The sequence below is a fragment of the Arvicanthis niloticus genome, chromosome 1 (assembly GCF_011762505.2).
Source record: "Arvicanthis niloticus isolate mArvNil1 chromosome 1, mArvNil1.pat.X, whole genome shotgun sequence".
NCBI classification, from domain to species: domain Eukaryota; kingdom Metazoa; phylum Chordata; class Mammalia; order Rodentia; family Muridae; genus Arvicanthis; species Arvicanthis niloticus.
In genome coordinates this window covers 47522489-47537554 of record NC_047658.1, presented here as the reverse complement: position 1 = coordinate 47537554, position 15066 = coordinate 47522489, and the positions used below count along the sequence as shown (strand labels likewise).

Below are 15066 nucleotides of genomic sequence, written 5' to 3'. Positions count from 1 at the left end.
AGGGAAGCAGAGGTACCCTAAGGCAGTTTGTAAGTCTGTGACTTCTCACCATGCAAAGTGTGATCTGTCCCTAACACATTCCACTCTGCAGGCAGCTTCAGGTGTCTGAATGCCAGCGCAACCTTCTCATCGAGAGAGTTCACATCTCCAGAAGGAGGTCCTGATCGATCAAGGAACCGTGTGAAGTTCAGAGCCTGCTGATTTCCAGCACTGGTTGCCAGGAACTGAGCTGCATCATAGGCCTCATCCTGGACGAAATGGAAGTCTTCTTCAGCGACTACAAACACAGGAAGGCCCTCTTTGGAAGCACAGAGCAGCACCTTCACTGTCTCACAGCAGTCATGACCTAAAGAAAGCACAGGTAGCAAAGAAAACTGAATATACCGATGGAAGAATCCAAGTGGGTCCTTTCAGATTTCTTAATGGCACATAAGATTTCTCCTAAAAAAACCAAACCAAACCAAAACAAAACAAAAAACCAAAAAAACCTTCCTCTTCTGATTTCTTAAAATTCTATTTTTGGTTTTCTCCTTATTATTTGCAAATACGAATGATATCTTTAACAAATGGCTAACAAATATGAACCCCAGCTTTTACCATTCTGGTAACATAGTAGGTAAAAAAGAACAAGCTGTATTAACTATTGCTGTTACATTTGAACAAGTTACAGAATGACAGCTCTAGGATCCTCTAAGGTCCAGCATGCAATAGGTTCTCTAAGTCTTAACTGAGTAGAATTAGGTGTGAACTAACAATAGAAAAAACAGGGATGTGGGAGGAGCCGCACAAATAGCTCCACACCACCATACAGTAAATCAAAGATGTAGAACAGTCAAAAGAAAAAACTTTCATGCTTTGAACAAGCCAAGGTCAAATGTTACAGAACGGTTGCTCCAAGATACCTTTTACCTGTCCCAACCACTAAGACAATAAGCATGTCAATCAAATCACCTGGTTCAAATAAAGATGAAACAATGCTGTGGTTACAGGCCCAACTCAGAAAAGGGTACACATGGAGCCGACTGAACTCCCCACTATATAGTTCAGCAGGCACCACATGACCTGAGACAAGCAGCTACATGCCACTGAATGCTCCACTACAGCCAAACTTTAAAGACTTACCAACACAAAGCCTCTGTTGCAGAACAACACTTTCTTCTGCACACTTTCCTAGCCTTTCAGAATTAAGTATTTCCAACAAGGAGGTTGTATTCAACAAACTATTCACTATTTTTCCTCAGTTTTTGAATGCAGTTCTCAACTAGTTAGAGTTATATGTTGCTCCTACTATCACCAATTTAAGGGAGAAAGAGAAAGAAATAGGAAATCATGTTTTTTCCCAGATACATAAAAAAAAATAAGTTGGAAGACAATAGTGCTGAGTGGTGTAAGCTTATTGGAGGCTGTGTGTCACTGGGGTCACGCTTTGAGGTTTCAAAAACCCATGCGGTTCCCAGTTAGTTCTCTCTGCCTCCTCCTTGGGGATCATAACACGAGTTCTCTGCTACTACTTCAGCACCATGCCTACCTGCCTGCTCCCATGCCTTCCTTCAAGGCAATCATGGACTCAGCCTCTGAAATGGTGAGCCCCAGATAAAATCTTTCTTCTCTAAGTTGGTCTTGGCCATGGTACTCTGCTACATCAATTGAAAAGTAACTAAGACACCTCCATAGGCACATAAGTGGTACACATATACATAGGCAGGCAAAACAAGCAAATACATAAAATAAAAGATAAATCTAAAAAACCCACTAAGTACCTGTAATGTGGTCAAAACACTTAAGATTGTCAGAGTATCACTATCAAGCTCAAAATTAGTTTTTAATCCCTGCATCATTTCAAATGAAATGAAAACTGAAGGGGGTTATCATTTTTTAAAACTAAGAGCTGTGTCATACAGATCTAGGAATAAAACTGGTAGAAGTGCAGATGAACACATAAAGCTCACTACTGTAAACCTGCTCTAGACAGAAGACTCCTGGAGGAGGAGGGACATTAGTCTTATGTCCGCCTTAGTCTACTGCTACACGACAAAGGCAGGATGGGAAATTATATCAAATTTGATACAGTAAAAACAGAAGTTGTAGTGGGGAACTGCAATAGCAACATTTTTCAACTAGTTTCCATGGTGTTTTTGTTTCCACTCAATTTCCTGGTAACAAGAGGAACATAATCAGAGGTTTTTTTTTTTTTTTTTTTTTTTTTTTTTTTTTTTTTTTTTTAAAGGAAAAGTACTGAAATTTTACTCAATTTCTAAAAGAAGCTATCCTATAGGATTCGGAAACAAAGAAACAAAAATCCCAGAAATGGCTGAGGAGAGAAAATCCTAAGTTTAAGTGTATCTTAGCCCCCTATAAGGTCAATTTTGTTTACAATAATAGAAACAGAAATAATTATGAAGTATGAAGGATCTGTTCCCCACCAAGTAATCTATAGGGAATAGTGAAGAAAACAGTAGATCTGGGTGCCAACTTCTCTTGCAGACAGGTGTGGTTATCCTAATACACACTACTCTGCCTTGAAGACTTTTCTCTGGCTATAAAATGTTATCATTTCAACCTTACAAAGTGTTGGAAATATCAGAAGGCTTCACACAACACACATGGCAAACCAGCACCAGAAACTGGTAGTTATTCTCAAAATACTGCTGCTGTTTTTAAGTAACACAGAGAAAAATAGATCACTAAATCTTGACAAAATGTTCCACAAGCCAGCAAGCCTGTAAGACAAACTGATGCCTTTAGCACTGTAGAACTGAAAAAATAATGGGAGAAAAGACAAACAAAAACACCAGAAGCACCCAGGTAAGCAGCAAGTTATCTAAGGTTAACAGTCTTCTTAAACTCAGTAAATTCTAGGCCCTGTGGGTTAAAAGTACGTGTGCCTGAGGTTGGGAGACTCCCTGCAGGCTTCTTTGCCTGCAAGCTTTTTATCACTGCCTAAAGCATCTGCACCCATGGAAACGAAAAACTGCTACAAATAAACAAAAGTACTGAACTATGACCCAAAAATTACTTCATTTCCTGTTAAGCTAAAAGTGGAACACATCCCACCCGGGGCCATCTCTTCTTCTGAGACTAAAACAATCCGGCCTTTGTTTTTATCATCGATCTAAAAAAGTACCCTGAAAGCATTTACTGGACCAGCCCAAGTCAATCCCACACAGAAAGAGCAGACTATAGTAGTCAGCAATGGGATATAAACTAGATTTACTACTCAGTTTACCACACGAGTGTTTAAGAACCTGGTATGGTTTTCTTCCTCTGGAACAGTAAAAGTGAAATGCTCAGTTTGCAGACTGCCATCCAGCCCTCAAAAGAGGATTAAATAAAAAAAAAAAATACACTATCACACTACTAGATCCTGGAGACTAATGGCAGGTGAACAAATCTGGTGCATTTATAGAATGTCTCTACATACAAGGGAATAACAGAGTGGGAGAAAACATAAAAACAAACAAACAAAATTACAACAGCAAACCTAGAACATCATTATGTGCACTGTAATAAAGGGCAGGCTATTGAATTCTAAAAGTGTGACTTTGTATTTGCAGCCTAAACCTGAAGGCAGAGCTTTCCAACCCTTCTTCCTATTATCATTACTCCCCGTTCAACCTCTACCTAGTAAAATCGGAGTCTCACTGATATGCCATAGATTTGTTTATATGTATATATACTTTGTATGTAAAGAATAAGAATCAATCTCTCTCTCTCTCTCTCTCTCTCTCTCTCTCTCTCTCTCAGACACACACACACACACACACACACACACACACACACACACACACACAGATCCAATATATATACTACCAAATTGTATTATTCATGTTGTAATACCCTAAGATTATGGTGCTGTGTTCGCTGGTACAAAGTGATAAAATATATAAATGATGTATAACATCATCACTACTACCCACAGATGTGGGTACTTTTTCCTCTCTTCAACTACTTCCTGGTTTGTTTTTCCAATATAACCCTTATATGAACTGCATTAATTGATTTTTAAAAACAAATAGAAAAACTCAAAGCTGTCAAGAAATAATCTTATACTTGCATTACATAGACTATTAGTGGATGGAACTAAAAAAATATCATCCTGAGCAAGGTAACTCAATCACAAAAGAACACACATGGTATGCACTCACTGATAACTGGATATTAGCCCAAAAGCTTGACATAGCCAAGATACAACTCACAGACCACATGAAGCCCATGAAGAAGAAAGACCAAACAAAGTGTGGGTGCTTTGGTCTTTCTTAGAAGGAGTAACAAAATACTCAAAGGAGCAAATATGGAGACAAAGTGTGGGACAGAAACTGAAGGAGGGGTTGTCTGAAGACTGTTTCACCTGGGTATCATCCCATGTGCAGTCACCAAAGGCAAACACTGATGTAGAAGATGCTAGGAAGTGCATGCTGACAGGAGCTTGATATAGCTGTCTCCTTAGAGGTCTGCCAGAGCCTGACATATAATAACTCATAGCTAACCATTGAACTGATCAAGGTGTTCCCAATGGAGGAGTTAGAGAGAAGACTGAAAGAGCTGAAAGGGTTTGTGGCCCCATGGGGAGAGCAACAATACCAACCAACCAGAGCTCCCAGGGTCTAAACCACCAGCCTGGGAGCACATAAGGAAGGACTCATGGCTCCAGCTGTATATGTAGGAGAGGATGGCCTTGTAGGGTATAGGTGGGAGAGGAGATCCTTGGTCCCAAGAAGGTTGGATGCCCCAGTGTGGGGGAATTCGAGGGTGGGGAGGTGGGAGTGGATAGGTGGGTAAGAGCACATCCTCATAGAAGCAGGAAGAGGGGGATGGGATAGGGGGTTCCTAGGTGTGTGGGGGGGGGATGGGGAAAGGGAATAACATTTGAAATGTAAATAAAATATCCAATAAAAAAAGAAATAGCAACTGATAACTTTATAAGTAGAAAAACTATAAGAATTCTTGACTGAGCAAATTAAAAGCTCGTAGCTTTTTATTTCAAAATACTTCTTGATTTGATAACCAACCCCTGCTCCTAATGAGTGTCTTGGGTCACAAGAAATAAAAATTACATGGCATTATAAACATAGGACCACTTTTTATGATCTAAGCTCTAAGTTTTCATTAGCTAAAAGGTACTTGTAAATACAATAGATTTTTTTTTCATTTCACAATGAAACTATCTTATATATCAACTATCCTTGATAAGTATTGAACAACAGAAAAATACTTAAAGTGCTGAGTCTAATTTGATATCAATGAAAGTTTGTAATTTTACTACCAAACAGAAGCCTTTGTTTGAATTTTAGAAGTATATTAGTAGATAAACTAAAAAGTTTTCATTTTATCAATAGCCTATACCAAAGCCTTTCAAAACACAGTGTACAGAACATACTAAATCCCTATTCCATTTGTGAATGATAAAACCATTATATGCTTTGTCTAAACTGACTCCTAAAAGTGAACCCCCAAACTTTATTATACATTCTAAGAAAACCTTTGAGACAGATGGCTCAATAAAACTGAAATGATATTCTTCAAGCAGCCATCTGAAAGTCTCTATATTTTTGTTTACTTCTTATTACTGGAGGAGAAGAGAGCAGGGATGCACAGGGAGATCAGAAGACTTCGTATGGAAGTCAAGTCTCTCTTTTCATTCTGGACTCCAGAGATCAAACTCAGATAATCAGACTTGTATAGCAAACATTTTTACCTTCTAATATCTCTCTAGCCTTCAAACTTATTTTGAATGGAGCGTTTTACTATGAATTATGGTTAGTTTCTAACGTTAATTACTGCAAAGATGAGTTTAATTTTAAGAAAAAATTTGTTTCAAAGTTTTTGAAATATTTTTACTAAATGTTACTATATATCATATATAGTATGCTCTTTATAAGGCATTTAAATATCTAAAAACATAAAAAGTAGAAGGGTCTCTATGTTATTTACCTCAAGATGAACTATATTATATCTCTAGACTTCAATAGCAGTAAAGAAAGCAAAAAAAAAAAAAAATTGCTTTAAAAGCCTTTACAACTTCTTTATAGTCCTTTTTACTTTTGATACAGGATCTCATATAGCCTGGATCATTCTCAAACTTGTTATGTGACTGAGGATGGTCTTAGCCTCCTAATCTTCCTGCTTTATAATCTCTTTTTATTGTAAGATTCTTATCAGAAACACACACACAAAGGAGAAAATGAGGCAGTCACGGTGGCTCATCCATGTAATCTCAGTGCTCAAAGATGAGACAGCCTGGTAACAGTGAGATCCTCTCAAAAGACATCTTCCCCCAAAAGACAGACATTAGAAGAGAAAGATGCTTATAACTGTTTCACATGATGTAAGAATTTTTCCTATAATTTAGAAATGTCTCATTTTCCAACCTATTTAAAAAAATATTTAATAAAAGGTTACAGACTAGCATCAAAATGTAGCTGCTTTCTGAAGGTCAATCAATCATCTGGTTTTAGTAAGAACTAAATGTAACAAAACACAGACAATGAATCATACAGAGAACTCAAAAAAAAAAAAAAGCAAAAAACATAAAGCCAGCTATCTGAATAAAGCATGACATTAAAGGGGAGAACAAGGCACAAAGCTTTTTCTTCTTATAACTCAGATGACTGGAAATGGCAGGGCTTGCCCTCGAATAAGCAGAAAGGGCACAGAGACATCCCTATCAGAAACACCTGCCACAAAAGACAGTGAGTATTTATCCAGGAACTGCAATGCCAAAGAACTGTACAGACTTCTAGCAAGAATTTTGATTGGCAGACACTGGCCCTCAACAGACAGGAAGTCACAGGCTATCACTATCACTGACTGACGCACTGAAACCATCAAAGTCACCTCCGGAAAGAGAACACAGACTTGGTGTGACAGGCTAAGAATTCAAACTCAAAAAAATCAAACTCCTTTTGTAGTTCCCCAAAGAGGGAAGAGGGAAGAGAGGGTAAGACAGACACCTCTCTAGAATGTCTGCTCAGATGCAATGTCCACCAAGCAGCAGGGATTCCTAGAAAAGCTGAATTAGCATACAGGGGTGAAAACAAACTCTTGCCCTCATGAAGCTAGCACTTTAACTGAAATAAAAGGGACAGGGGCTAAACATACAGTGTGTGAGAAGCTGAGTGAACAGATAAAACGTAGAGCAAGGCCAGGACGTAGGACAGGGTGCAGATGAATTGTATGTTTTTATAAAAAGCATGCTGAGGAAGTACCTAAGGGAAGGGAAAACAGAAGTCTAAGACACCACAAGAGCAGACCAAAGCCAGTTTGATCCTAGGTTACAAAGTTAATCCCATGATATGAACAAGATGTTTACAGTTGTTTTGGGTTCTGCACCTGACCCACAGCCCTGAATATCCATCTCTACTCCTTCATTACAAAATGTTTAATGAATCCAAATGACAATAGCTGAAAGAGGCCAGTAACAAAAAATCTCAAACAAGATAACCAAAGCAGGGGGATCCAGTTGGGAGGCTCCACCAGTTTCTCACACACCATCCAGAGTACAACAAAGATCCACACGTTAAAGTGATGCCATAACTGTCGCACCTACCCTCCCATAGTACATGAGAATCTTTCTGAACTCTGATGTGACTGGGCACTTCCTATCAGAAATCTTAATGAAATTAGGTGAGAGGAGGAATAATGAGGCTTTTGAGGAGAGAAAATTCAAATCAGTAAGCATGACAGAGAATAAAAGACGTAGGTAAGGGGAAAGCTGATAAATAGAAAAGAAAAGAGAAATCGAGCATTCTGAGCTACAAGTGAATGGATGGGTCAAGAATAACAAAAATATCAGAGTACAATGCTGACTCTGGTTGGATTAGATCACTAGGGCAACAGTATTCAGAATCAGAAACACAAATGGATACCTACAGAGGGTATGGCTAGGGTGTTCCTGGAAAATACACACACACACACACACACACACACACACACACACACACACACAGAGAGAGAGAGAGAGAGAGAGAGAGAGAGAGAGAGAGAGAGAGAGAGAGAGAGTTAGTTGGGGGGTTATTTTAATAAAAAATTCTTTCTAATTATGAAGAAATAAATCCAAACGACTCATCTCACTTCCCTTCCTGGCAAAAGTCTACCCAGGGACTTACTCTTAGTTAGAGAACCCTTTTCCCCTTTCCCAACAGGCAATGAATTAATAATGGTAATACTGAATGGTACCTGCTAGAGAACACACCCCAAGTTTCAGATCAGCATTTTTGATATGATTTGCATCCATAGGACATAAGATGGCTGGAGGCTTGAGTTATAAAAAAGAATACCTAATATTCTTTAGGAAAGAACTCACAATCTCTAACAGCCACCTTTTTTATATTTAAAAAATACATTTCAAATAACTGTCTGGAATCTTAACAAATCTCCAAAGTAGGTAAAAATATAACAAACTACTATAATCTCAGTTCTCTGTATGGCATAATTTTCATAATTTCTTAGCACTGTACATTAAGTTTGTTTATAGGAAACTGCACAAGAATAAAAACCTGGCAGACTTATTTGGCACAGTAAGATCCAATACTCAAAGTGCTTCATAAAGTAATAATTTTAACACCACCTCTACCAATAAAGGGGACCACTAGAACATGCTGGCACATTAACCACATCAATTTTATTCTTTAATGAGAAATAGCAAAGCTACCGATATTATTTGGAGTATTCCTCAAAGTGTGTTCTTCTGAGTTCTGGTGAAAACTAGTCCAACTGTTAACTGTAAAGAAAGACTAAGGAAAAAACTCAGCCGAAAACATAAATCAGTGCATCTTCAGATGTTGGACATGCCAAGAGATAGCATCCAATAGCATCCAATAGCCTTATCATCCAATAGCAGTGCCCTGAGGAGTTGTAATTTTTTTTTACATCATGTTTATATTTACAAATGCAGTGGTAAGTAGCCTTGTACTCCATAGGGTTCTATGGCTTGTAAATACAAGGCACTGCCTTTATGCAAAAGACATAAGACCCAAAATTAACTCGTAAGCCCCACCTACCCAAGTAGGTAACTTCTGTATTCTGGGAGCTGTAGTTCTTAGAAATAACAACAAAGCCACACAGGATAAGGTGGTTGAATGGTTTTGCCCATAAAAAGATCTACAACAAGTATCTTGGGCCACTCAGCTGGGAGTGGACCTGGCCAGAGTTCACCTAGCCAGTTTTTAATATTTAATAAAGCTTGCTTCAAAATTTGGAGGAATTCTCCAAATAATGTTGATAGCTTCATTATTTCTCCTTAAAGAATAATGGTAGAATTGGTCTCTCTCTTTCAAATCTCAGGATTAACGAAGACACTGTGCACCCCAGATGCATGCAGATGAGGCATGTATTAATTAGGTTTTCTGTTTTGGTTTTGTCACCATGAAACTCAGAATAAAGTCTGAAGTATCATCATGATAATCACATCAGAATGTATACCTCCCACGTATCTCTCAGTTTTCTCCAACCAACTCTCAACCTCCAATAAATTAGAAGGTTTTGCTTGTTTGTTTTTTGTTTTGCTGATCCCGATATCCTTCAATTTATAACATCACTTTATATCTAGTTAGATTGATACGTGTGTGGAACAAACAAAAGCATTATCAATATACTTAAAGATCTAACAGCTGTTAGGTTAGCGCCGTGCTTTGCTCCTTCTATTACTCTATACTAATCAATGTATATGTGTGTGGGAGGGGTTGGGGAGGGGTTGGAGAAGGTAGGTCCACGAAGAATAAAGAAGCCCTTTAGTAATTAGTATATTAGTATAGGTCAGCAATCCCAGCACTCAGGAGGCTGAGGTAAGAAACAGAGTTTCATGTCCAACCTTGGCTATTTGCTGCAAAACCTGGCCTTAAAATAAAAAGCAAACTAACAAATAACTAATGAAGGCTAGAAAAGACACCATTGAGATACTTACCAGGAGCAATTGTCTCCAATGTATCAGAGCTGACTTTCCGGGTACTTGTGCAGTGATAGAGGGTAGAGCCAGAAAATATCAAGTAAAAAATAGCATCATCTTCAACTTTGTCCTCTTCAGCAAGCAATACTGTAACAACACAATCGCCCTGGAAAAGAGTCCACAAGTCTTCATTAGTGAGGTTCCTGTTGGAAGCCTGCTAAATTCTACATCATCAATTACTAAGTCTATTCATTTCCCAACAAAGGGTACACAGATCTGCCTCTAAACGGTAATGTACATTCAAACTCCACCTGCAAAGATTTCTTTAGAACCATCAAACCTAACTTTCTTTAACTTATATAAATGGAAGCAACCCTTCTGCCTTTAGAGTTGCTATATGAAACTCAGGAACAAAGTGGACCTTCCATCTATTTAAATAAAAGGTCACTTTGGAATAGCCTGTGCCTTCCAACCATATGGCATCCCTGTTCTCTTCCTTTACCCAGCCTTCCAGGAAGCCTTTAAAATGAGGAGTCATGCCAGTAACTATGCAAGCACCTTTGCAAACTATTTATGATGAAAAACATCCGTGTATGTTATCAGTTTTTATAATTTGGCTTATTTTTTAAAAAGCTAAAGCTTGTAGTTAAATATACTCTGTGACATACAGCCCTAATTACCATTCTTTTCGATTATAAACATAATTTGTGTTATAACTATAACCCTACAACAACAACAGGAAAAACAACCTTTAACATATCAAAGTTTAGGGTACTGAGATTTAATATTCTTCAAATCTTAATAATGAAGTATAGAAACAATAATTTAGTAAGAAAAAACTGGACACTTTCACATAAAATTGGGAAAAGAATTATCTTTGTCTTTTTCATTTTAATCAACAATAAGATATGTAAGGGAATCATGCCACCCTGTGGCCACATTATTAAACCTAGAACCAGTGAAACAGAAGGCAGCATTTTGCTGTATGTTGAGAATTCAAAATTGTATCATCAAACCTAAGATTAAGTTTAATAAATGTTAAGAGCACGTTGACTTTATAGACTGAGTTCAAAGTATTTCCTGGAGCATAAACGTCGCTTTTATTTCATACTCAGTGCTCAAGTCCCCCAAATGCTACACATGAGTCAGAATGAACCGTAACTCCAAATAAGCAAGAACTTATTTGGTTATAACTGGAGCACTACAAAGCACCGTAACACACAGATATCATGGTCAGAAATGAATTATCATTAGTTTTGATCACTACTCCAAACTGTAGTTTGGTCTTATATACACGCCTTTCTCTGGAAATGACAGTAAAAGGCTTAAACCAGTGAAATGCCATCCTTTAGTATGATGCAATCAACTTAAATGTCTGAGGTACAATGAGAACAGTCCATTCTCTGTAGGTACTGAAGACGCCTCATATTCTACAAATAAAAACACAAGTTTCACTCTTTCCTTCATGTGTTGGAAACTAAGACCCATGGCCCACACCCTGTCTCTAGCTTGTTTTGTTAAACGGTAACTCCGTGCCACAGCTGTGGCCATTCAGTCACACTTACACCTTACCACGTACATCTTTATAAGAAAGGAAGTCTACTCAAATTTCTAATTGCAATTTGTTCACTTAGCTTTTCAGAACCATGATTTTCTCTCACGTGAAAAGTGTCTTCTTGCTGAGGTACTGTCTGTGCCCATACTAGTTAATTTGGGGCTTCCTTTCAACAAAGGCAAGAGATGGCTGACATAAGCAACTGACATCCTTTTAACAAAGCTTTAATACAAAATAACTAAGTTCTGGATCGCTTTCATACCTTTAACATTTTTTTTTTTAAAAGCCAAGTCACATAACCTTATACCTAAGAGAAGAGAACAAAGCTTTATTCACCTCGGGGCAACTCCAAAGCTAAATTCCAAAGGCACTTGGAACTAAACATAGAGAGCAAACACTCCACATTTCACAGGTGCAAATAACTCCAATTTTATGGTGGTTCACAAATTACCTAGTGTTACTGGAGACGTCTTTGAAAGATTAAGCAAGTGGGGTTGTAGGAGAAGAGTCTCAGATTTCCGTAAGAACTTTTATCCAGGTGACTGGTTGTTTGATGCCTACTCTCTGTGTCTTTGGATACTCAACACTGATTGATTACTCTGTTGTTCAAAACTAGGCCCAATGCATAGAATACACAGATTAAAGAGTCTGGTTGCACAGCTAACAAGTCTGCCACACTACTAACTACACAGATGAGCTGAATAACAAAAGTAATGGTCAAGATATTCTCAATTATTCTTTTAGTCAGACCCAATGACAAGAAAAGATTGCATCTATGTCATCAGTCTCCAGCAACATAAGCCCAAGAAAGACAGTGCTGCCCTTACAAAGACAAAAATTTCTCTCTTTATTAATAAAAAGTGTATCCTTGAGCTTGAACATTTTTAGGGTCATAATTTCACAATAACTATGAGAAAGGCAGTCTATATTAGCATTATCTTATAAGCATAGATGATCTCCCAAATAAAAATGTATAGTGATTAATAAAAATGTTACCCAGAGTAACTGTTTAGTTATCCATAAAAAATGGGTTTTTAATTTAAGGATTTAAAAAAATAAAGGAGGATTCTAAATGATGGGAAGTCTCAGTGGCCCATATCCTAAACTTATACAGAACAGTTACTATATTACTAGCACTGCAAAAATTACATTATGATTGATATAAAAATTGTTTTAACTCTGACATCTCCATTAGAACTATATGAATATGTGTTCTTTTTCCAGACCAAAGATTCTCTCTATAAGACCTTGGTAGAGACTCTCTATTCTACAAGATACTAGTCACCTAGGGCCTTTCTTCAATAAGTAGGAATAATTTGGGGGAAGGAATAGAATGGAAAAGAGCTGGGCATTTCAGAAGTGAATTAATTATTCCGTAGAAGTGGACTGAAGAGTCAGGATATGGGAAACAGGGTAAATAGAGATATAGGAAAATGAAGTAGGAAATTTGGGGGGAAGAAATGGTAAAAAAGAGAAATCACTGATGTCTTAGATAAGGTTGGCCACACATATTAGAAGGTAAGTCTGGTCAGCAGCAAGATAACTATGGCAATAGCTTGCACCAACTTATATAAACTCATGAGAGCCAGCTGTTAATTTTCTGGGAATTCTACAAGCAACTGATAAGCACAGTCATTATTAGAAATTAACCTTACAAATAACTAAGATAGATTAAAAGCAAATACCTAAAAGCCCTGTATTACTAAGTCTATAATATACTATATCATCTTGAGATTTTATGATGTGAATATGGAAGAAAATCTACATAATAGTGTGCTACTAACATATTTTTTTCCAGGATTCATTGCTTGCCAATTCAACATCGGTAAAAAGGTATAGATAGCTTAAAATCAATCCTTAGCGGAGGCATTATGTTATTAAAATTGCCAAATACTACAAAATCAGGGCTGTCTTTTCCTGCTGCTCTGATAAAATATGATGATTAAAGTAACTTAAGAAGGGAAGGCGGGCTTATTTAGCTCGGTTCCTGGTTACAATCCACCAGGGGAGAGAAGTTACAGAGGCAGGAACTTGAAGCAGCAGGTTACATTCCATCAAACAAAAGCAAATCAATGTCTAAGCACTACTGCTCAGTTCACTTCCTCCTTTTAAGTCAGGGAATGGTGTCACCCACAGTGGGCTGGTCTTGCCAGCATAATTCATGTAATCAAGATAATCTCCACAGGTAAGACTAGAGGCTTATCTCCCAAGTAATTCTAAATTCTATCAAGTTGACAATTAACAGTAACCATTATGAGAGCTTTTTACTCCCCTTTAGAAGCAACAAATTGCTTCCAACTGGTCAGCAAAAGGCAAGAAGGGGAATGATTTTCACAACAGGCCCAGTTAAGGCATAGCACTTCTATCTGTTTTAACTTGGCAGTATGTTACTTAAATACCCTGAGCTATAAAGGAGGACAGAAATTCTGTTTACCTCATGACACTACTGAAGGAATCAAATGGCTGATTAAAAAAGAAATAATAAAAAAGCACCTGTAGCAATTGCATCGGCCACAATCATCTTCAACAGCGCCAGCATTAAACGTGGGGCTCAACTAGTCAAGAAAATCTGAAAAGCTCCAAAACCAAAGAAATCTTTTTGGGTCATTAGTCCGTCACTGTGGTGGTGTGAATGACATGTCCTCCACAGTCTCAGATACTGAATGCTTGGTCCCCAGTTGGCAGTATTGTCTGAGGAGGCTTAGGAGGACTGACTTTGATGGAGGAAAAGTAACTATTACAGTCACTCAAAATGTTTTGGAAGATGGTGGTTGTGTACACCTTTAATGCCAGCATTCAGGAAGGAGAGGCAGGGGGCTCTTTGTTGAGTTTGAGGCCAGCCTGGTCTATAAATTGAGTTCCAGGGCAGCCACAGGGTTACACAGAGAAACCTTGTCTCAACAAGCAAACAAACAAACAAACAAACAAACTAACTAACAATAAACCAAAAAGCTTTGGATGTGGGAGCATTTCAGATTTCAAACTTTTATATTTGGGATGTTTAACAAACCAAATCTCTTCTCTGCAAATATTCTAAATCCCAAAAACAAATTCAAGTTCTAAAAACTTCCAAAGTACTTATGAGACAATTACATAACCAATATTACATAGCAGAATGTAATCAAATCCTTTTATTCAGTGATATCATTTCTGTCTATAATACAAGTACAAAGTATCTAGTGTCTAGCAATATATATATATATTTGGGGCATATAAAAATGGGCATACATGCCCAGATATACGTGTTTATGTGTGTGGGTCTATGCATGTAGAAGCAACTATATTCACTGAGGCAGGGTCTATCACTGAACCCAGAGCTCATCTATTTGGCTAGTCGAGCTAGCCATCTTGCAGCAGGAAGCCTCTGTCCCTGGCTCTGAATACTAGGATTACAGGCAGGCTGACATACCAAACCAGCTTTTGTCTGGGTTCTAGGGATCCAAATCCCAGCCCTCACACTCAGATGGCACACTTTATTCATTGAAGCAACTTCTTAGATCATCTTTCCACATTTTGACAAGACAACATGGAGTCTGCTGTGGCAGTTTGCCTTTTTTAATTGGCATGCAAGGCTAATAGGGTTTGTTATCACATTTTCACACACAATTTGCTTTTGTTGTTCTTCTCA

The 15066-nt window shown here is 37.8% G+C and overlaps 1 protein-coding gene across 8 annotated transcripts in view; it reads right to left on the bottom strand.

Annotated features, from left to right (window-relative positions):
- Akap13 (A-kinase anchoring protein 13) overlaps positions 1-15066 on the bottom strand; it is a 290953-nt gene that overhangs the window by 174749 nt on the left and 101138 nt on the right. For all 8 annotated transcript variants that reach the window (XM_034496611.2, XM_034496621.2, XM_076935986.1 and 5 more), the window contains exons 3-4: positions 9902-10049; positions 50-346 (exon numbers count right to left, since the gene is read on the bottom strand). In XM_034496611.2, the coding sequence (XP_034352502.1) occupies positions 50-346; positions 9902-10049 (445 nt within the window). The remainder of the gene's footprint in view (positions 1-49; positions 347-9901; positions 10050-15066) is intronic.